Raw genomic sequence first — 22,016 nt, 5'->3', positions numbered from 1 at the left:
ATGGATATGACATACATTATCAAGCTGTCTGCTTCCAAAATTACCAAAAATCCATATGGCTGTTTAGCAAGGTCACAAATGCTGGGCATCACCATCACAACTATTTGGAAGAAATCTAACCTTACTTCCATGTGGAAAACGGTACCCCAAAGAGGTAGGAAGCTTGTAATAGTTGTAGGAAAACTACTAGCTGAGCTAACAAAACCTTGAAAAGGTATTTGATATATGTGTTTGGCTCCAAATAAAAGACACTTTCAATACTCTGCCTTTTTATTTTAGTAACATCTAGCTCAGTCAGTTGTCCCAAATCGCTTCATTTTCTTAAGTAGAGTTTTGGCTTATTAGCATACAGATGGGGATTTTGGATTTTTTTAAGTGAGAATTCTCACTTTGCTTTGTTAATCAAGCAAAGTGACATCCTTTTTGATTGCCTGGTGAATTATGAAACTAGATTGAACCACAAGTTCTGCACTTACTATAGTACAAGGCAAGGAAGAGTGAATTATGAGCTCAGTGGCCCCAGGCAAATCACTTAACCTTTCTGAGTTTTTATTTTTTTAACTTGGAAAAATTCAGGATTGTAATTGTTATCTAAAGAAAGTTGTATGAATTAAATGGGCTTCTATTTGAGGAACATACTTAATATAGTCTAAGTGCCATAAAAAGCCACAATATTCCCTGTGTAGGGGTTTCAGATTAATGTTAATGGGAAACTAGGAAGATGAGGAGGTGATCTGACAAAAAGAAGCTGGTAGGACGGGTCTCTGGGAGGCGGGACTTATTAAATATATAGTTTTTGGTCCTGAACTCTAAATGAGATCGGAACTTGTATACCTTAGTTAATTAGTTAGTGTCTCACTGAGCACCTATTTAAAGTGAAAGTATGTTTTTCTGAGGGGTGGGGGGCAGGGCACATGGTGGACTGAGCTGCTTTTCCAGATTGGTAATCATGTGAGTTTTAAGACAGTGGAAACGTTGGAGGTAGAAGAAAGTCTGTGAACCTGAGGAGCCTTGATATGCTACTACTCCCTGGTGACTTCCCCCTGGTTTTTAAATGTCATTTGCTTCACAGACTCTCAGACCTCCTTCTGAACTCCTGACTAATGCGGAAATACATTTGTAAATATTGAGGAGCGGAGCAGGTACTTTGAATGATTACTTTGTGCATGTGGTGCTGATGACTCAGACCTCCTCCTTCATCCAAGACCTGGACAGTCCTGCTCCAGCTCTGCTTTCCAGACCACTGTCACTGGTATTGAGATACAGTGCCCTGAATAACTCAGAACAGGTTCTGGTTACTCTTCAGCCCCTCAGAAATAAATACATGAATAAAAACCCAGGTGGGAAACAGAAATATGTAAATCATTTGTGATAAATAGTCCTGATCAAGTGTTACGTAAGAAACTGCTTCTGAGCCGTGAGTTATTCTTTGGACATTTGGGTGGATTTTTTTGAGGTATAATTGACACGTATAGCGTATTAGTTTCAGGTGTACAACATAATGATTTGATATTTGTATGTATTGGGAAATGTTCACCACCACAAGTCTAGTTAACATCCAGGGTGGATTATTTTTAAAGCTTGCTTGATTCCATTCCTAGATAGGAATTCATTACATGTTGTTTGCTGAAGTTACTTCTCTTTCAGGACTGCAGACTCCAAGAGTTTGCTTGCCCTTATGGTTTCACGTCTTTTCAATAACTTCATAAGCAACTTGGCAAAGAGTCTTGCCTGGACATCCCATCTGCTCTCCGTATCTCCAATTACAGCACCACTTTTTGTTCATTTCGTATTCTCAATGTGTTCTTTAAATAAATAGTGACGGGATGAAGAGGGAGGAGTGAACGGGATTTTGGGGGTTGAGGAGAAGTTTGGAAACATAAATAAGGCACTTGGAGTTCTCAGAACAGAGGCTATTGCCGTTCTGTATTCACTAAATTTTCCTTTTACTCACCATTGCATGATTCAACCACACTGGAAAGATACCATCTAGGGCCTTAGGGTAAACGAGTTCTCGATCATAGAGAAAGAGGATCCAGAATGACAAAAATACAAACTGGAAAATAGAACACAAAAATAGTATCATTAGGTTTATTTTCAATCAGTGCTTCCTAAGATAATCAAGGAAACATAGCAAAATAAAAATAGATAACCAGTTTTAAAGATACAGTCCTATATATACATAATGAAATACTAAATGAAGGAAAAAAATATTTATTGTAGAATTACGATACCCAGTCTCTGGGGATTTCAGAGAGTTAGGGATCAATTATTTGTCATTGTGGCAGGCAGAGAGGATGTAGATAAATAGGATTCACAGACCATTTCATGTTAACCAATGACTTCTCTCTTCTCTGAGCTTTACCAGGAGTGCCGAGAGCAGCCACATGGAATGGCTTGAGTCTTCCACTTGCTTTGCCCACCCTCTAAATAGGCATGGCAAGGGGAAGCAGGAAGGCTGGGGCGAGGAGAGGTGACAAGCTCCCAGGGTAATTCACAAGCTAGTTAATGGAGAGTTGGATCTCTTTATTGCTCAGAACTTTGGATTGATCCCCATCCTCTTGTAGCCCTTGGCTATCTTTTCAAGGTGTCTGTCTTCCATGCTACAAAATCAATGTAGAGATGGAAAAACATAACTATTAATCTTCCGATCATCTTCTTAAATTCGAAAGGCTCAATTTCTAAGTCTTAAAAAATGAATAAACTCCATTGATACAAAAAAACTTAGCCTTTAGAAGATTTATGGGGGTGGAGGAGGAGGTGTCCTGCAAAGTAAAACTGGAATGCCAGTACTCGCTCCGTTATCTGAGAACTCATTAGTGTTTGGAGAGTTCCATTTTGGATTTAAGTTTGAGGTCTCAATACTATAGGAAGCGGAACGATGGCGGGTAGAAAGAGGTAATCATTTCTAATTATAGGCCCTGCTGGTCAGTCCGTGTGCCTGGTCTCAGTTTGTTTCCATTCCAACTAATGAATGAAAACATGAGCAATGTTGTAGAAATGTGGACAGTATCAGCAACAAGCCGACTGTCCCTTGCATATATATGTCTTGCTTCTTCCCAATGTCCATTCATTCAACAGAATGCATGAGTCACCCACCATGTGTCCCACACCAGGTATTTCAAACAGCCTGTCTCTCTCTCCTCAATTTCAAAGTGTCAACTTTGAAAGTTTTCATACCTTTTTTTTTAATGGTTTCCACTTGCAGAAGTAACAAATGCTTATTGCAGCAAGTGAAACAAGGTGTCTGAAAGGGAAATTAGTCATCTCCCTCCTCCGCACCCTCCATTCCCATCACCCTGATGGAACCAAGGTTATCGCAGTTGTATTTTGGTTAAGAAAGGTCCTTCAGACTTCCCTGTTAGACAGTAATAAGGATCTTGTATCAGACGTTCACAAAGATACAAAAGTTAATGATAAATCTTGTCAGTTAATGTGCCTTATGTCCCGAAGACACTGGGCAGTGCTCTGCAGTCCTCAGGCCTTTTATGCAAATGCAGTTGCCCTGGATAACAATAATGGGCTCCTTGCTGCCCAGGAGAAGTGTCAGTCCATATGACATGTGTATTATATTACCTGCACATCTTTGTAACTTACTGCAGATATCGGAAAAGCCAGTGTGGTGAAAAGCAGGTCTCTGAAGGCAGTTATGAACTTAATGTCTTTTTGCCCTTTAGCTCTTTTCAGCACATCTTCCAGGCAGGCCACCCCGTAGAAAATGGCCTGCAAGAACTAAATTCATTACAACAAATGAGGACCTTTTCATTTCCTTTAATTAATACATTCTTCACTGATGTGACGCGCCATCCCTCTGGGAGCAGTGTTGATTTGAGAAGGAGGGGCTGCTGGCTGTTTCGGTTGGGAGCCCATTCGAAGGTTGGTCTTGCAACTTGCTGGGCCCTGACCGTGATCACTAAAACCGACTGTGTAAAGTTGTTTAGGGGATAATGATGTGTACAGTATTTAGCATAATGGACTTGAGCTAAAATGGAAACAGAATAGAGTCAGCTTAAAAGGAGAATGTAATGAGATAGATACCTTGGCTGCACAGAGGTGGGAAAAACCAAGTAAGCAGCACAAGGGCAGAGCACCAGACACAATGGTAGATATATTCTGGCCTCTTCCTAGGAAGAAAAAAATTTTTAAATGCCTAGTGTTGCAATCTCATTAGAGAAGCCAGAATCAGGGTCAAGAGCACCATGCAGGAGCTCTGTGCTCCCCTGAGGGCGACCCACAAAATGGCATCTTGCCTATCTGAGGGAGAAGCCAGAGGAGAAGGCCCCTGAAGCCCTTACAGAGACAGTCTGTGTGAGGGAGTGACTTAAATCCACAGGGCTATAGAGCAAACCGTGGGCTCAGGTGCATCTCTAGGTACCTGAGGGCCTTGAAGGAAAAAAAGAAGCAGGGCCTTTTTCAAGGACGTAAGATCACAATCAGAACAGACTTTGTCCATTCTTACAGTTTTCCACAAACCCACGGCTTCTAATTTAAGGGTCACAATAGTACAGAGTTGGAGTTTGTTTTGAGTTATTGCTTCAGAATCAATCCTGTTCCTTGAAAGCTCTGACTGGTACAAAAGGAACAGTCTGGACTCTGCTCTGAGCCCGAGTCAGACAAGTTCTGGAACCTGGGCATCTGGACTAATGATGAACCAAGTCGGCTTTGGGGGAACAAGCTCTGAGCTCTGAACCCTAGGAAACCTCTAGCAGAGTTGGCCTCCTGCCACTGCTCAGGCTGAAGGGTGGGCAGGAGAGAGGACACAGAGGCGGATGAGGCCAGCGATGTCCCCACCGGGGTCCTCAGACCAGCAGTACCAGCATCACCCCAAAGCTTGTTAGAAATGCAGGACCTCAGCCCCACCCCAGACTACGGAATCAGAATCTCTGCGAATGGGGCCCAGGAATTTGTTTTTCAATAAACTCCCAGGTGCTCTGTGTATATGCTAAAGTTCTAGAACCACTGGATTAGACATAAATTTATCACTTAAAAATCTTACTGACTACTCAAAACTATAATAGCTGACTTTTTTTTTTTGGTAATAGCTGACTTTTATTGATTTCTTGTTATGTGCTGGGCACTGATCTAAGCTTTTAATTTCTTATAACAACCTTATGAGGTAAGTCCTATTATTCCTTCCCCACTTCCCATTTTACAGATGAGGAAACTGAGGCACAGAGAGATAAACAAACTTGTCTAAAGTCTGATGGTTGATAAATATCAAGGCCAGGATTTGAAACCCAAAGTCTGCTTCTTGAGCCAGACTTTAAAAAAACCACACACACCATGTGATGTGTCAGGTTTCTAAGAATAAGGATAAAGCACTGTGGGAGTTCAGAAAAAGAGACCGTTATCTCCAGGTGGGAGAATTAAAAATGACTTCAGGGCTTCCCTGGTGGCGCAGTGGTTGAGAATCTGCCTGCTAATGCGGGGGACACGGGTTCGAGCCCTGGTCTGGGAGGATCCCACATGCCGCGGAGCGGCTGGGCCCGTGAGCCACGGCTACTGAGCCTGCGCGTCTGGAGCCTGTGCCCCGCAACGGGAGGGGCCGCGATAGTGAAAGGCCCGCGCACCGCGATGAAGAGCGGTCCCTGCACCGCGATGAAGAGTGGCCCCCACTGCCGCAACTGGAGAAAGCCCTCGCACGAACCGAAGACCCAGCACAGCCAAAAATAAATAAATAAATAAAAATAAAAGTAGCTATAAAAATGACTTCAAAAAATACCGATGCCTGATTCTCACCCCCAAAGATTCTAATTTAATTTAATGAGTCTGAGGGTGCAGCCTAGGCTTCAGGATCTTAAGACATTCTCCCAGGTGATTGTAATCAGGGCAGCCAAGGTTGAGAACCACTTGCCTAGAGGAGCTTCCATTTGGAAATGCAGACCTGGTAGTCTCCAGGGAGGCGGGGCTGCGGAGATGAGCCCGCATGGTGGGATGAGGGTTCTAAAGAGAAGACGAAGGGAAGAGGAGAGAGAAGTGGGAAGCAAATGCTGAGGAAATGCCCTCCTCTAAGGGACAGAAGGGCTAAGGGGGAAGCAAAGTAGCAAAGAATGATCAGATGGTAGAAAATCAGGAATGTGCAAGAACCCCATGGCCCTGAGGGAGGAGGAAGCTTCAAGCCAGAAGGGGCCATTCCAGGGAGGGTGGGCTACAGTTTTAAATGCCATGAAGAGACTGCCACCCCAATACGCATCATTTACTTTTGCCGTTCAGCCCTGAGCGCTGCAGAATTGGAGTGCAGCCTCTGCACTGGGTGCAAGGAGAAGTCTCCTTCTCTCCCCTTCTTCCCCAGCAGCTCTCAGCTCACCCCTGAGGCCATAGCAGGCAGCTGCTGGAGTTAGGAAAGGCAGACGAGGGGCCTGGGCCCCGGTGAGGAGGCCTGCACCGGTCTATCAACACGGCAATTAATCCACACAGCAATTAATCTCGCACTGAGCGCTGAGCGCCTGCCAGGTTTTCCCTCCTTGGGGAGAGGCCGCCTCCACCCAGCATGTGAAGTCCATGTGACCACTTTCCTTAGCGAGAGCTTCCTAGCATCAGCATGAGTCAAGCTCGTCCTGACTTTCTCTTGCCTTTCCCAGTCGCAGAATGTGGAAATTGGACTGGGGAGAGAACACATTACTCAGAGCCTCCGTGGCTTCTCCTTCACCGATAAAAATTTGCTCCACACCACAAACTTGCCAATCACTTCTCCCCCTCTACCCTCAGCTCACACGTTATTTCCCAGGCATATGTCACTTTGGAGAGATGCCAGCTGTGTGCATGAGGCAGCCTTGTCTGCACTGATCTTAATCCACGTTGACGTGCCATCATCTGTATCAACAAGGAATATTTATGAGCCCCTACATAGGAGCCCAGGGGGGAGGCGCTAGGGTGTTGCCAAAAGAAATAAATAGGCAAGAACTAGGGCACAGAGGAACCACACAGCAGAGCTGGAGAGCAAGGAGAGGGAGGTGGCATCGGCTTACTCAATGGGGAGGCTTCCTGGAGGGCCTCAAGGACAGGTTTGCATCAGCTCACAAAACCAGACGCTGGTCTGCTCATTCTGTAAGGACAGTACACTGGAACGTTTGTAAGACATTCGCAGAAAGAATAGTCGAGGGGGAAAATGGCAGCTGTTAGGGACTGAATTGTATCCCCCCAAAATTCATATTTGAAGTTATAACCCTCAGTACCTCAGGAAGTGGCTGTATTTGGAGACAGGATCTTTAAAGAGGTGATTAAGTTAAAACAAGGACAGTAGGGTGGGCCCTAATCCAGTAGGACTGGTGTCCTTATAAGAAGAGGAGATCAGGACCCAGACCCACACAGAGGGTAGACCACGTGAAGACACAGGGAGAAGGCAGCCATCCACAAGCCAAGGAGAGAGCCTTGTAGAAACCAACCCTGCTAACAACACCTTGATCTTGGACTGCTGGCCTCTAGAACTCTGAGGAAGTTTCTGTTGTGTAAGCTCCCCAGTCTGTGGTAGGTTTTTATGGCAGCCCCAGCAAACTAATACAGTAGCATTCAAAGAAGATAGCAACAACTGGCCTTCTTTTACGACTCTTACAGCAAAATTACTGTTGTTTACATTTCTCAACTGTTTGGGCTGCTCAGAAAAGCAGAGTTAATGGTATCTTCTTGGTCAGGGTTTACTTCAGAGCTGCTGCTGTCTGATTTATCTTTTTTCTACCAGTTCTTCCCTAATTCCGTTTGTTCTTTTGTGCCTTCTTCTGAAATACTGCTGATCTAAGTTTGTTAGCTGTCTTCCATTTTTGTTGCTAGCTGACAAACTTACCACCTGGGAGAGCTTAATTTACATTTTTTTTATAACTAGTGCAATTTGAGAAACCATAGCTAAAGGATGTTTCGTTTTTACATTCACGTGTCTTCACAAAATTCACAAAAATCTTGAAAACACAGAAGCTTAACCTTTCTAAGTCGTCAAGTTTATTTTCCTTGCTTTAAGCCAGAACCCTCTTAAGCTATCCCAGGAAATGAGAATTTCTTCATTTAAAAATAATTCCAGAGAGGGAGATTCCACAAGTTTCCTGAGCAAGACATTACAACTCTGATTGAATGAGTCAAGTAATCCAACGCCCAGCTCAGCTCTCTGTGCCTGACTCAGACAGGCCGGGACTTTCTCAGGTCTCGCCTTCAAAATGATGCAACACTTGCAGTGGAGATTAATTCAGAATAAAACAGCACATGGGGACTCATTGTGATGGGCATTTTGTATAACTGTGGTGGTAAGGGTGGTGGCACTTGGGACAGGTAGAGGAAGTCTTTGTCAAATATGTCTGTATTATGTGTAATATTCTATTTCAGACATTATTCATGTGCATTGAGCTTATGAAACAGATGAAAGAATGAGATAAAGAACATGGGAGAAGAAATGATATGAAGAACACAAGAAAAAAAAGAGAAGGAACTAAGAACACTGAGGGACAGGTTGGAAGGAAGATTTGTGAGAATGCTTGGCCAGTGCTGTGTAGCTGGTAACAGCTGGCTTCACTGTAGCAGTAGGGTGGCCGTGGGGTAGGCTGTCTTACAGGTGGGATGGGGTTCTCTAGAAAGTGGCTCTTACCAGTTAAGAGTTACGTTCTGATCATTTATTCATGCAGCCAACATTCACAGAATGTCTCTTAGGTGTCAGAAAGCAGGCATAATACAAACCAGGGCAGGTTCTATGTGACTATGTCTTTATTAGGAAGAAGAAGAGGCAGCAGAAGAGGAGGACCCTATTCGGTACATTTCCCATTTTACGTTTTGTAGGCCAGGTTCCTTGGGAAACAGAATCTGAGATGCTGAGATCTGCCTGGAGAGTGTTCATGGAGGAGTGCTCTCAGAGCATCCGTGAGCGGGAGGGAGGGAGGGAGAAGGACTGAGCAGGAGGGAAACCGGAAGGGCAGTACAGTTGCACGGAAGCAGCTAATCCCTGAAGGAGCGCTGGCACTGAGCCGTCCCTTCAGAGTTGTCCTGGAGCCCAGCCTTTGTAGCCCAGCTCCGCCAGGCTTTGCACGCAGCACCCTCAGGGAGGCCTTAAGCCTTGGTCCAGGTAGCTCCCTTCTGCTGAGGACAGCTGTGGGATGAGAGCTCCGCTGTGAGTCATCAGCAGCCGACACCCCTTCCCCCAGGAGCTGGGGAATGAGTACCTTGACGCTGAGGAGGTAGGGGAATCTGTGTGCCACCCCACGGATCCACTACGTATGAGGCACAGAGAAGTTAGGTAACTCACTCAAGAGCACACAGCAAGTGAGCGGCACCCAGGCCGTCTGGCTCCAGAAGCTAGGCCTTCAGTCACTAATCTTTATACCGTGTGCAAAGAGCCTACCAAAATGCTGTCGTGGTTACTCAGTAAACCACAGCTGTTTTATTTTGGGTGCTGGTGGTGACTCTTCCCTTCTCTCAGCCCTCACTCTTTCAACTATCTGAGAGGTAAAAACAGTGATCTTAAGCATTTTTGTGGAATAGACAGTTAAGTGTATTTCTGACTCTGTTGAGCTTAAGAGTTCCACAGATGAACATATTAACCCGATGATGGAAATTAAATGTTGGCCCCAAGTATCGCAGTGGGTTCTATATACTACAAATGGATCCCTGTCTTCTCACTGTTCATGGGCTACCTTGGAGTTTGGACGATGGAACGTCCCCAAGGATCTCTCAAGGATCTCTCTTCCCCTGGCCTTGCTTTGACCTATGTAATGAAGTGGCTGTTGTCATCCTGAGAGCTTGACGATAATGAGGTCACAGCTGCCTGCGGCTTGGGCAACTTTATATGAAGAGGGGAGGGAAATGTCGTGCCTCTGTTGGTGAAGTTGGGGGAGGGAAACAGGGAGGGGCCCGCCCAGAATCTCCCCTGGAGGTCCCCGTTATGAGGCACCAACCTCTAACCATGTTTCAGAAGGAAGTTTTTTTTTTTTTTTAATTTTTTATTTTTTTTTTAAGATTTTTTTTTTTTGATGTGGACCATTTTAAAATTTATTTATTTATTTATTTATGGCTGTGTTGGGTCTTCGTTTCTGTGTGAGGGCTTTCTCTAGTTGTGGCAAGCAGGGGCCACTCTTCATCGCGGTGCGCGGGCCTCTCACTATCGCGGCCTCTCTTGTTGCGGAGCACAGGCTCCAGACGCGTAGGCTCAGCAATTGTGGCTCACGGGCCCAGTTGCTCTGCGGCATGTGGGATCCTCCCAGACCAGGGCTCGAACCCATGTCCCCTGCATTGGCAGGCAGATTCTCAACCACTGCGCCACCAGGGAAGCCCGGAAGTTTATTTTTAAAAAGAGGAAAACCCAGCAAACTCTATGAATTCTGCAAGCCGATTTCAATTGTAGCTGAAAATCCCCTTTATCCCCTCTCCGCAGCTTGAATTCCCTGGGGTCAGGGACAGTCCCTGGGTGGAAGTGGAGTGGATGGAGAGGAGGGAACACAACATTGTGGAAGACCCAGGCCCTGGAAGCCTGAGCCAACATGAGCACCCGGAGGATGTCCACAGCACTGCCTTGTCTCCATGCCCAGCTCCTGGGGGCTGCCCCATTCAGCAGGATTCACTGCCCTCTGCCTGAGCTTGCAGACTCTACCTCTAGGGCTTCCCCAGTGCCTGAGGGCATCCACCTAGGCAACTATTATATAGGGAAAGCATTGACTCCACAGTGGTCCTCCTCTAGCTGGGAAGCTGAAGTATGAAGCCTGTGGAGGGAAGTACTTGAGCAGTGAGGCAGTTGGGTGACCCTTGCCTGAATCCATGACCCACCACCCATGGTGCTCAGTGAGGGGACTGATGTCCCAAAAAATTACCCTCCCCTCTGCACCATCCCTTCTGTACTCAAAGATGAGATGGCCTGAAGCTCACCAGCACTCTCCTATCTCCTCATTCCATTGTCCACTGCTTACACCATTCTGAGTGCTTCCCTCATGTCCTTTGTCCCTTACAGTCACTCTGTGGTTATGCACTATTTGACAGATTTGGAAATAGAAGACAAATACCCAGACCAGGGTCAGTAGGAGGTGGAACTGAGGAACCATCCCAGAGAGCTCATGATCCTAGAGCTCATGTTTATAACCACTAAGCTGTACTGCCTTCCCTCCCAACAGGGAATTGGCTGCCTCTTCCCTGGGGTCAGTTTACTCCCTCATTAGACAGAGACTCACATCTCTCCTCTTCTTCCTTTACTCTCCTTAGGCACTAGGCAGGAATTGGTCACCATTCCTCAGTGGCACCCCCCCTAACTCACCTCATGCCCCAGGCGTCAATCCTTTGAAGCCCCTGGGGTAGCTTCAGGAGGAAATGGGGCCCACTTAGAATGCTGACTTGCATTAAGTTGGACTTTGTTCTTAGGGACCATGACGGATATTCAGCCAACTAGAAATGAAAGCTGTTTAAAGGGGCGGGGTGTAAATTTCCTGGAAAGCAGGTTGGGGTACTGACTTCAATATGTTTACATAAAATAAATTTAAGAGTGTTATAGCAAGTTATGAGACCTCTGTGACTTTATAAATGCAACCATTAACTAATTATTCGTTAGTTAACACTAATTAATCATTAGGAAACACAACCATTAATCAGCCCACAAGACCTCAAGAGCTAGAAATTTTAAGGCGCAGTATTTCACGTGATGTCACATATTTGAAGTCTGACCTTAAATTGATCCTCTAAAACACATTCAACCCATCTTCACCAGTTGGAAAACGTTGCATTAAGTCACAATTTCAGGATGACACCTAACAGCAGAAAGGAAACAGCCATAGGGAAGCCCCTCTCTGCCCATTTCAAGGACCAGAAGATGTCAGAAGAGACTATACTGCTCAGGAATACGGAAGAGTCTGAGGTCAAGTCCAGTCAACATACCAAGTCAGCCAGCTTTTATTATGGGGATAATCTGTGCCAGCCACTGTAGCAAATACAGTGTAGAATCAGAGAACGTTAGGGCTGGCACAGACTTAGGAGACAAAACTTCTGTTTTGGAGCCACTTACAATTTGATTGAAATGTTGAGAATCACATGTGGGTGGAAATGAGAAAACAATACTATACATAAATAAGCGGAGACTGAGAGAAGCTGTAAAAATTCAAGGAAAGGAAAAAACGAATTTGGGCTAGAGTTGGTCAGCAGAGATTTTAAGGAGAATATGGGATTTCAGGTGGTCTGTGAAAGCAGCAATGTGGTGTAGAAGCAGGTAGGCCTTTCATTCAAGGATAGTGTGAATATGGGTAGAACAGTGACAGCAAAACCCTAGGGACCGACACTGGAGAAGACACAGGCCTTCCTGGAGAATAGACCAACCTTCCTAGGGAGGCGAGCGCCCGACGGCTAAGTAGGCAGGTGAGCTCTTAAATCAGGAGTTTGGATTGGTCCTGTAAGGTAGGAGGGAGCCCCTGTGGTTTCTTGAGTAGCTGACCACACTTCTCACGCAGGCTTATGATGTTTGAAGCAAAACCAAACCAAAAACAGTTCTTTGGGAAGATTAATCTGAAATCTGAGCGATGGATGGACTGATAATGGGAGGACAGTGAGGAGCTGATCTGGTCATCTAGGTACCAGTTAATAAACACCTCCAGTGAGAGGGGCAGTAAGACTGGGGAAGAAGGGATGAACCTAGCAAGAGGGAAGACATAGGATTTGGTGGCTGATTAGTCAGGGAATTAACACTAGGAAATAAGTGTCTTGGACAGATGAGTGTCTTTTTCCATTCTTGGAAATATGATGACTCTGGGACATGTAACCGAGCTATAATTAAGAAGCCAGGGAGTGGGTTTTGGGAATAGGTGATGAATCTGCTATTAGCCATGCTTAGTGTGAGGGAGGACAACCATACTAGAATTTGGATTTGATTAGACCATCAATCCTGGCTGACACTGCTCTCTTTACCTTGACTATTCTTAATGTGAAGCTAATAGATACATAAAGCTGAGACTTTTAGTGTATTATTCTAATTCCACAAAATCATTTTTTGTTATTGTTTTCTATTTACTTGTTTTCTCATAAAATTCTATGATTGAAACAAGCCATCACCTTGATATTTTTCAAGCACAGTAGAACTGTACTCAGGGCTCAAATCTCAAAATCAAAAGCCAGCAAATTACCAGAGAGGAGGAAGCTGAACTTCCAGGCTTCTTTGATTTGAACCTTCTGAATTTCCTCTCCTTAGCATTACAGAGAGTCATCTTTTTTTTCTTTTTTTTTTCTTTTTACCATGCATTACCTCTGCCTAGGATTATGATGCCAAAGAACTGGAATATTTTGTCTAGTTTCTGAATTCAGATGTTTATATGGTACCCTACATTTAGGTTAAAAATCTCAAAACTTTAATTAGCATCCCCAAAGGCTGCAGCATTTTTAGCTTTTAACTCTAAAAATAATTTTACATATTTCAAAAACATTTTTTAAAAACCTATTTTTCTCCCATTCATTCACACTTCATCACTTCATTCATCAGATTGTGGTCAGCTGGGCTAGGGAGACAAGAAAGGATCAAGTGATGTGATTGGTTTGTAAATAGTTGAAAATGTGTATTTGCCATTTGGTTGGGTGATTTGTCCTTTAAGATGGAGCCTGAGCCTATAAAAAATTGAAGTGGGATCCGAACATGGCAAAATGTATTTGCTTTTCTTAGATAAATCTGTTAGTCTGTGTGTGCTGTAAAATGGCATTATTCCTCCACTGGAAATTGCACTTCCCACGTAGCATACACCACTCTGCCTTCCCTCACAGACTTCCCCCAAGCAAAGTTCAGAATCCCTCCTGCATATATAGTCAGTCCCATGGTGAAACCATTAGTTTAGCTCCCCATTTGGGCTCATCTGAGAAGAACTTCAAGACAAGATTCTTTTCAAAAGAGCATTTAACAATTAGCCAGCACAAAAGGTAGCTATGGATAACTCCCAAATGGGGTTTCTCAGAGCAAATTGTCAAGTAAGAGAGAATGCCAAAACTCACAAACAGTGAAGAAGAAAGACAAATATTGGAATTTTGTACTTGATAAAATCAAAAGGTGTTATGTATAGAGGCACTGATATTACAGACAAATAGCTTGCTTCCTGATACAGCCGAATGGACTTACCAGATTAAGGAATGTTAAGTACTTCCATTGTCCACCACTTAGAAAGACTTTGGATTTCCGCCGATCCTCTCCTTGTTGTGAGATATAAAAATTGAGGAAAATATACCAGCTCAAAACAAAAAAGTGGTATATGCACGTAGAAGTCCTCGTCATGGCTAGCTCTGACCAGGGAACTGTAACCGTCTCAAAGCAGCTTCCCTCTGGCGTACTTGCGCAGGTCACGGCGCAAGTCCTGTGGCAGGCCAGGCCGGAGAAGGAGAACTGAGTAACACACCGCTCCGGGACTGAGAGTTCCAACATGGCTGAATTTCGCTTCTCTCATAGGCTCCTTTCCTGATAAACGTGGGAGACAGGATTATTGCTGATTTTCAGATGTCTTCATTTAGATACTAGCAGGTAATCCGCAAATTTGCATATGTTTCAGTATTTAGGCTTTGAAGAGGGCAGGGAGCAATGTAGAAGTGCACTTGGCACTGTTTGACTGGGTCGGGGCATGATTAAATGACCTTATCATTAAGTACCAGAGAACTCTAATGAAATACCTACCGTCATGGTCGTATTTTCTTTTCTTTGGGGCAGAATAAGGAAGTTGCCATAATATATCTTGAGAGAATGAGAAGCAGGTTGGCAGACCAGGAGGGAGAGATGGTGGGCGTGTTTATCGCGTGGAGGGAAGTAAATATTTAGAAAGGGGAAGGGTGTTGTAATCTTGCTCCTAAGGTCTCTGAGGCCCTATAAAATCTGAAACAACCTTTGATCCTCTAGGGAGCAGCCCCAGCGTTTTAGTTGGTTGTTCCCCCCCCACCCCCGCCCCCCCGCAGTTTTTTATCTGTATCCTAGAGAACCAAGAGTTACTGAGAGCTGCCCCAGACACTCCATTGAAACAGGCATTTCTGCTCCCTTGGAGGGAAGAAGCATAGCAAGAGGTCTGTGACCAAAGAATCAGAAAGAGGTGTGTGGTCACTACCCCAACATACCTGAGTTCAGACATTGCTGATTGAGAATGAGGGTCTCTGCATTGCCTTGGAGAAGACAAGAGTGTGCTTAGGCTGGGCAAAGTTTTCAGAACCGGGCCCTGCCTCGGGCTCGACAGAAGGGACCCGAGAGAGGGCTGGAAGTGTCATACCTTGTGACATCACCAGTTTGTTTCCCTGGGCAACTGACTCAGAGGGTTCTGAGCAAATCCCCAAGGGAAATGCCCCTGATGCAGTTATGTAAGTCTGTAGGTGGTGCTGTTCAGTGATTTAATCAGGGCTTACAAGTACTGGGAGAAAGAACTGCAGGCTATACATGGAGTACAAAACAAAAACAAACCTACCTCCTAAGAGTCATTGGATCCCAAACATCAGGAACTGTAAACGGGGGTAGAGCGGGCCTGAGCCAACAATATAGGGTCTGCATTGTAACCATTCCCAAAGGAGAGGATGGTCTGGGAAATGAGAGACGTAAAATGCCGTACACAACTCCATGGCCTAAGTTAAAATGGTAAATAACAATAGCGGCTAATACTTTTACAGTACTTACTATGAGGCAGGCATTGTTCCAAATGCTTTGCGCATATTAACTCAGTGAACACTCTAAACACTACTATGAAGTAAGTACTATTGTAATCCCCATTTTCAGATGAGGAAATTGAAGCCCACGCTGGATGCATTCAGAAGCTAGTAAGAGGCAGGCAGAGCTGCAGGCTGCACTCTCACCAGTGTGCCTGACCACAAAGAAGCACACCCTCAGACGCCCTTTGCAGTATTTGTCCACTCCCTGCTGAGCCCCCTTTATTCCTCTACCTCTCCCATCAGAAAATTCTCTCAGGAAGGGATCAGATATGCTTTAAAACTTGGTGTACATATGAGGTACTGTGCTATGTCTCCCAGGGTGTTTTCATGGTAAGAATCATTATAGATTTAGGGATTTTTATCCCCTTATACACAATCTCAAGCATAGGTCTGCAGATGGGTAAAGAATTGAGGAAATATTGGGAAAGGAGAGGAGGCAAAGACCTAAATCTCCCTGGTGTTTCCCAGGGACCTGGTCCAGCTCTTTGTCCATCTCACACTACATACTCACCATAGTGATTTTGCTGACTATCATGATTTCTACTACTGCTTTCTAGTTTATGACCAAAAATTTTATACCTCTAATCCCTGCCCTCTCCCCATCCCCATCAAGCTTCAAACATATCTTTGACTGCTTGTTGGACATTTCCTCAATTAGTTAGATGCACCTCAAACTCAAGATGTTTAAAATGAATTCAGTACCTTGCCCCAAACCTGACTATTTACCTCTATTCTCTGTCTGTGAGTATGGCCCTGTCTTCTAACTGGGAGTCTTCCTTGTTTCCTCTCTCTCCTTTACTCTTCAAATCCAACTAACCACCAGATCCTGCCAAGTTCATCTCCCAAATCAAGCTCAAGTCAGTCCTCTTCTTTCCATTCCTTCTACAACTGACCTAGTTCAGTACTTTAGTAACTGTCTTCTAACTGGTTTTCCTAATTCTAGTCTTATCCCCCAACTCTGTTCTTCACAAGGTCAGGGAGTGATTCTACCTAAAATGCCAGTCTTACCACATCTCTCCCCCGCTTAAGTCCCTTTACTGCATCAGTATCATTAACAGAATAACATCCAAGTTCCATAACTTGATGAACTGGCCACTCTCAGCTAGCTTTGATACTCTTTCCTGCCTTACTCTTGTCTCATAGTTGATGTTCCTCCTACAGCACCAAATTGGCAGAGTTTTCCAATCACAACTGGCTATGTCATGTCCTAATGCCTTTACTCTTACTATTTCCTCTCCCTGATGGCCTCCTTGCAGCATGTCTTTGACTGGTTATTTCATAACCATATTCAAAAATGCAGCTCAGCAGTTTCCTTCTCTAGAAACCCTTACTTGAACCTCTCCTCAACCAGGCCATATTAAATAGCCACTTCTAGTCTTCCTTAATACCCTGGGCGTCTCTGCAAATTGCATGATTATAGTGTTTTAGTCCGTTCAGGGTGCTATAACAAAAATACCATAGATTGAGTAGCTTGTAAACAACAGAAACTTATTTGTCACAGTTTTGGAGGCTGGGAAGTCCAGGATCAAGATGCTGGTAGATTCTGTCTGGTGAGAGCCTGCTTCCTAGACAGTCATCTTCTGGCTATGTCCTCACATGTGGGAAGGGGCCAGAGATCTCCCTGAAACCTTTTTTGTAATGACACTAATCCCATCATGAGTGCTCCAGCCTCATGACCTAATCACCTTCCCACCTCCTAATATCAATACTTTGGGGATTAAGATTTCAATTCATGAATTTTGGGGAAACACAGTCTGTAGCAATTAGGATTTTATCTTTTTTATATGCCATTATCTCCCATTATATCCCAACCACACAGAGATGGTGTGTTTGGATTCCTAGAGCTTAGCATATTGCTAGGCACACAGTACGAACTTAATAAATAATCTGTTGAATAAATGAATGTGTGCAAACCAGGTGTGGTTGTCTATTGAGCCTTACTATAAATAGCTGCCTCATTCATTAAAAACCTACGATGTTCAAAATGTTCAGCTGCTGGGTTCTGGGGAGGAGGTGGAATACTAAAATGAGTAAGACATAGGCTAATCCCCGTAGGAACTCACAGTCAAGTGGCAGAGACAGATATGTAAACAAAAAATTACAGCACGATGTGATAAGTACTGTAATAGAGGCATGTATAACATACTAATGGAGCCTAAATTATCCTGCAAATTATTCTGTCATTCTAAATATGCAGAAGATGGAGTTAAAGATGAACGCATTGAGTAAATCATAGGAGACTCTAGGTGACATGTAGGAGAAGGTAAGAATTAATGTAATCTCACTGAGTAAAGTTGTGATAACCACCAGCACAGATAACAGTTTTGTCTGATGGAGATTGTAACCCATTCCTTCTTAGGCCAGTCACAGAATGATGAGGTACAAAGAGCAGGGGCTCAAGCCTGGGCTTGAGTCTGCTGCATGACCTTGACCTGGTCAGACATCGGCCTCATTGGGATGTTAGTTAGTTCCCTCAAGTGTGAATTGGGGCTCAGGGAATCTGGAATGGTGATTGTCTCACTTCCCAAAGCCAGGACATCTACTGGGCTAAAGGAGTAATTGATGTGGGCTAGCCTCTGAAGAGATTGGCGGGAAGTCCCAAGCCCACACAGATACACACCCACTCCAGCACATACCGTAGAGCCAGCCATAGTGGAAGGTGTTGGAAGACCCTTCGCAGTGATGACTGCAGGTAGCACAGTGGAGAGAAGGAATTAAGGATCGTGGAGCCCAGAATTCTTGAGGTTATGGTGTTCTCACCATATGGTGTTGAGGGAGTGTGGTTTCATTCTGGCACAAGGGAGAGACCCCTCCTGCTGATGGTGCTGAACAAACTAACTGGTAAATCCCAATCATTTTAAGCTTCAAGACAAGACCTGTTGGTGGGACTTACCTGTATTCCACTTACCCTCTTAACGTACAGAGAACCATGTTGAGATGGCTCCTTCCCTGTAAAGTTGATATATACCTCCCCAGCCCTTATAGGCTCCCTTAGCTTCACCCACCCTTCGGTAAATAGTCCCATTATTAAATTCCCAGCTGGGTGGGGCTACCTTTTTCTGCTGGAACTCTAACTGATGGAGCCAATCAGACTGTGTGCTCCTCCAGGAGTATCTGATACAATTCTGGGCCCTCAGCACCGTTTATGGTAGCAGGTAAAGTCTAGATGCTAATGAAGATCTGTTTGCATGGATCAATTCTGGTATCGTGGTATTCTTAACATCTACTTGGGGCCGGGGGAGGTTCTCTAACCCTTGGGTTTCCTGATTGTTACCACTCTCATAACCCAGTGCTGTTTGTATTTCCCTAGAAGGCCTGCTGCCTCTGAGCCAATATCACCCCCACTGTCTTCTAAAGGCCCTCTCCCCAGTAAAAGGTACCTACCTTTTATTCTGGAAATAGTTAAATGTGTGAGATGCCCAGTTGAAGTCAAGGTTCAGGGAGACTAGGATCTTCCTTCCAGTGGACTTTGCATCCCTAGGATCCCTTGTCCATTTGCTGTACATGTGGCTGAAAACTGAGTTAGAATGAAGCGTTTCACCCATTGGGTTATTTATACCACATCTAACAGCACTTGATTTTCCCAGAGGTCACTGTGACTGCCCTGCTTTTTAAAAACTAGAACATTTATTAAAGGCTCCCATCTGAAGTCTGTTTGGTGAGACCATGTGTGGGTTTCCAGCCACCAAACCAAGCCAGCTCTGAAAGGCATTGGAACCTGTTTTTTTCAGTCTATGAAAACTTCCCTGGCCCATCACTTTGCCTGTTGCATTGGGAAACCTGATTCAGATCTGCCTTACTCTTTGATCTCCAGTTCTGCTTTTGCAGTGGAATGCAATGTCTGTGTTAATCTTCTCAGACTCACTCAGAGCAGCAGAGTTCTCTGTTGGTAGTTTTGATGGTGCATTTTCAGTTGGGAGGTCAAAGAACTCTTCCTGTTTACAAGCATGAAATTGACTCACATTGTCTTAAAAGTTTAGAGCAGGAGAGAACAGTTTGAGGTCAGTTAATTCAACCTCTTCATCTTTCAGATGAGAAAATTAAAGCTCAGAGAGGTTAAAGGACTTGCCCCAAATCACACAGCTGTTAATGGGGGAGGAATGACCAGAACACAAGTGTCTTAACAGTCAGGCCAGTGAGCTTTCACTGTTTCTTGAATTGCTTTGTTTTGTACCCAAGCTCTGAAATTTTCAGGTGAATTTCTCTTGCTTGAATTAGTTTGTGTGTCACTTGATTATGTGAGGTCTGATGAAGTTATTAAAGAGAAACTGTCTACCTAGAAATGACTTTTTTAGATGCCATGTCAGATTTCATGTTTTGCAAAATTGTGTTAATGAGAAATACATGAGTTTTCTCATGAAAGTACTCAGATATTTCAGATAGATTTTTATATGCTGAACTAATCAACAAAGTTAAAAAACACATTCAGTGCTGACCAATCAGCAATTCCAGTTTCAATCATTTAAAACTCTCATGTAAATGCCTGTTTTCTTGGGAAGTTCACCACAAGAAGATCAGCAGTTAAGCTCTGGTTATCTTGTTTCAGTAGTCTATATAGTACCATGTGTGAATCATGTATATTCATATACCTAAACTGCACTTTGCTGATTTTCTATCTAATAATTATGTCATTTGCTGAAAGAGCAGTATTGAAGTCCCTAACAATAATTATGGATTAGTCTATTTCTCCTTTCAGTTCTATCAGTTTTTGCTTTATGTGTTTGAGACTCTATTATTTGGTACATGTATCTTTCGGATCGCTATGTCTTCCTGGTGATTAATCCTTTTCACATTATGTAATGTCTCTCGTTGTCTCTAGTAAGTTTCTTTGCTCAGATAAAGTCTGCCTTAACTGATAGTAATATTATTATTTCTTCTTTTTTAAATTAATGCTTACATGGTACATATTTTCAATCTTTTTACTGTCAATCTACCTATTTTGTTGAAATTAAAGCAAGTTTCTTGTAAACAGCATAGATGAGTTGTGAGGTTTTTCTTAACCCACTGTGCCAATCTCTGCCTTTTAATAGTTGTGTTTAGACACTTACATTTAAGGTAGTTGTTGGTATGTTAGGACTTCAGTCTTCCATTTAGTTATTTTCTTTCTCCTTGTTTCCTCTGATTTTTTTTTTTTTTACACCTCTGTTCCTCCTTTCTTGCCTCCCATGTATTAATTAAACACTTAGGATTCCATCTTGATTTAATTATAGTATTTTTGAGTGTATCTCTTTGTATAGTTTTCTTAACAATTGCTCTGGGTATGACAATATACATATGTGACTTATTACAGCCTACTTGCATTACAGTTTACCACTTGGACTCCTTACTTCCATTTTAGTCCCTTTACTTTTCCCATTTTTAAATATCATAGTCTTGGAAATCAGATAGTGTTGCAATTTTTGTTCTACTTATTAAATGATTTATAAAACTCATGAGAAGAGTTAGTGTATTGTATATACCATATTTCTGCTCTTTGCATTTGTTCTTTCATCCTTTCTGATGCTTCAAGTTTCATCCTTTTGTCATTGTCTTCCAGTTTGAATTAAGTCATCCTTCAGGATCCTTGGGGGATTGGTTCCAAGACCTCTTGCAGATACCAAAATCCAAAGATGCTCAAGTCCCTTATATAAAATGGTGTAGTATTTGCCTATAACCTAGGTACATCTTCCTGTATATTTTAAATCTCTAGATTACTTACAATACCTAAAACAATGTAAATGCTATGTACAGGCAGACCTCGGAGATACTGCAGGTTCAGTTTCAGGCCACCACAATAAAGCAAATATCATAATAAAGTGAGTCACTTGCAATTTTTTGGTTTTCCAGTGCATATAAAAGTTATATTTACACTATTCTATAGTTTATTTAGTGTGCAATAGCGTTATTTCTAAAAGAATTTACATAACTTAATTAAAAAATACTTTATTGCTAAAAAATGCTAACCATCATCTGAACCTTCAGTGAGTTGTAGAAACATCAAAGATAACTGATCACAGGACACCAAACAAATATAATAATGAAAAAGTTTGAAATATTGTGAGAATTATCAAAATATAACACAGAGACACAAAGTGAGCAAGGGCCGTTGGAAAAATGGCACTGACAGACTTGCTTGATGCAGGGTTGCCACAAACCTTCAATTTGTAAAAAAATGCAATATCTGCGAAGTGCAATGAAGCAAAGTGCAATAAAATGAGGTATGCCTGTGAATAATTGTAAATACAGTATAAATGTTATGTAAATAATTGCTGTGTGGCAAATTCAAGTTTTGCTTTTTGGAACTTTCTGGAATTTTTTCTTGGAATATCTTTGATCTGCAGTTGGTTGAATCTGTGGATGTGGAGATATGGAGGGCTGACTGTATTTCCTTTAGCCGTTTTTTAAAGGTAATTCTGCTAGTAACAAAATTCTTTAAGTTT

General features: G+C 43.3%; 1 protein-coding gene across 48 annotated transcripts in view; it reads right to left on the bottom strand.

Annotated features, from left to right (window-relative positions):
* ADTRP (androgen dependent TFPI regulating protein) overlaps positions 1 to 22,016 on the bottom strand; it is a 112,819-nt gene that overhangs the window by 68,814 nt on the left and 21,989 nt on the right. For 30 of the 48 annotated variants that reach the window (XR_014232087.1, XR_014232088.1, XM_082344551.1 and 27 more), the window contains 5 exons: positions 18,982 to 19,114; positions 18,234 to 18,283; positions 14,042 to 14,374; positions 3,598 to 3,732; positions 1,955 to 2,056 (listed from right to left, as the gene is read on the bottom strand). Coding sequence is in view for 46 of the 48 variants with exons in the window: in XM_082344551.1 (XP_082200677.1) it covers positions 1,955 to 2,056; positions 3,598 to 3,732; positions 14,042 to 14,341 (537 nt within the window). In the remaining 2 variants the exon portion in view is untranslated. The other 18 variants (XM_082344546.1, XM_082344543.1, XM_082344533.1 and 15 more) reach the window with 12 other exon arrangements.

This window comes from Balaenoptera borealis (assembly GCF_965194805.1).
Source record: "Balaenoptera borealis genome assembly, chromosome: 12".
Classification (NCBI taxonomy): domain Eukaryota; kingdom Metazoa; phylum Chordata; class Mammalia; order Artiodactyla; family Balaenopteridae; genus Balaenoptera; species Balaenoptera borealis.
This window is presented reverse-complemented; position numbering and strand designations above follow the sequence as displayed.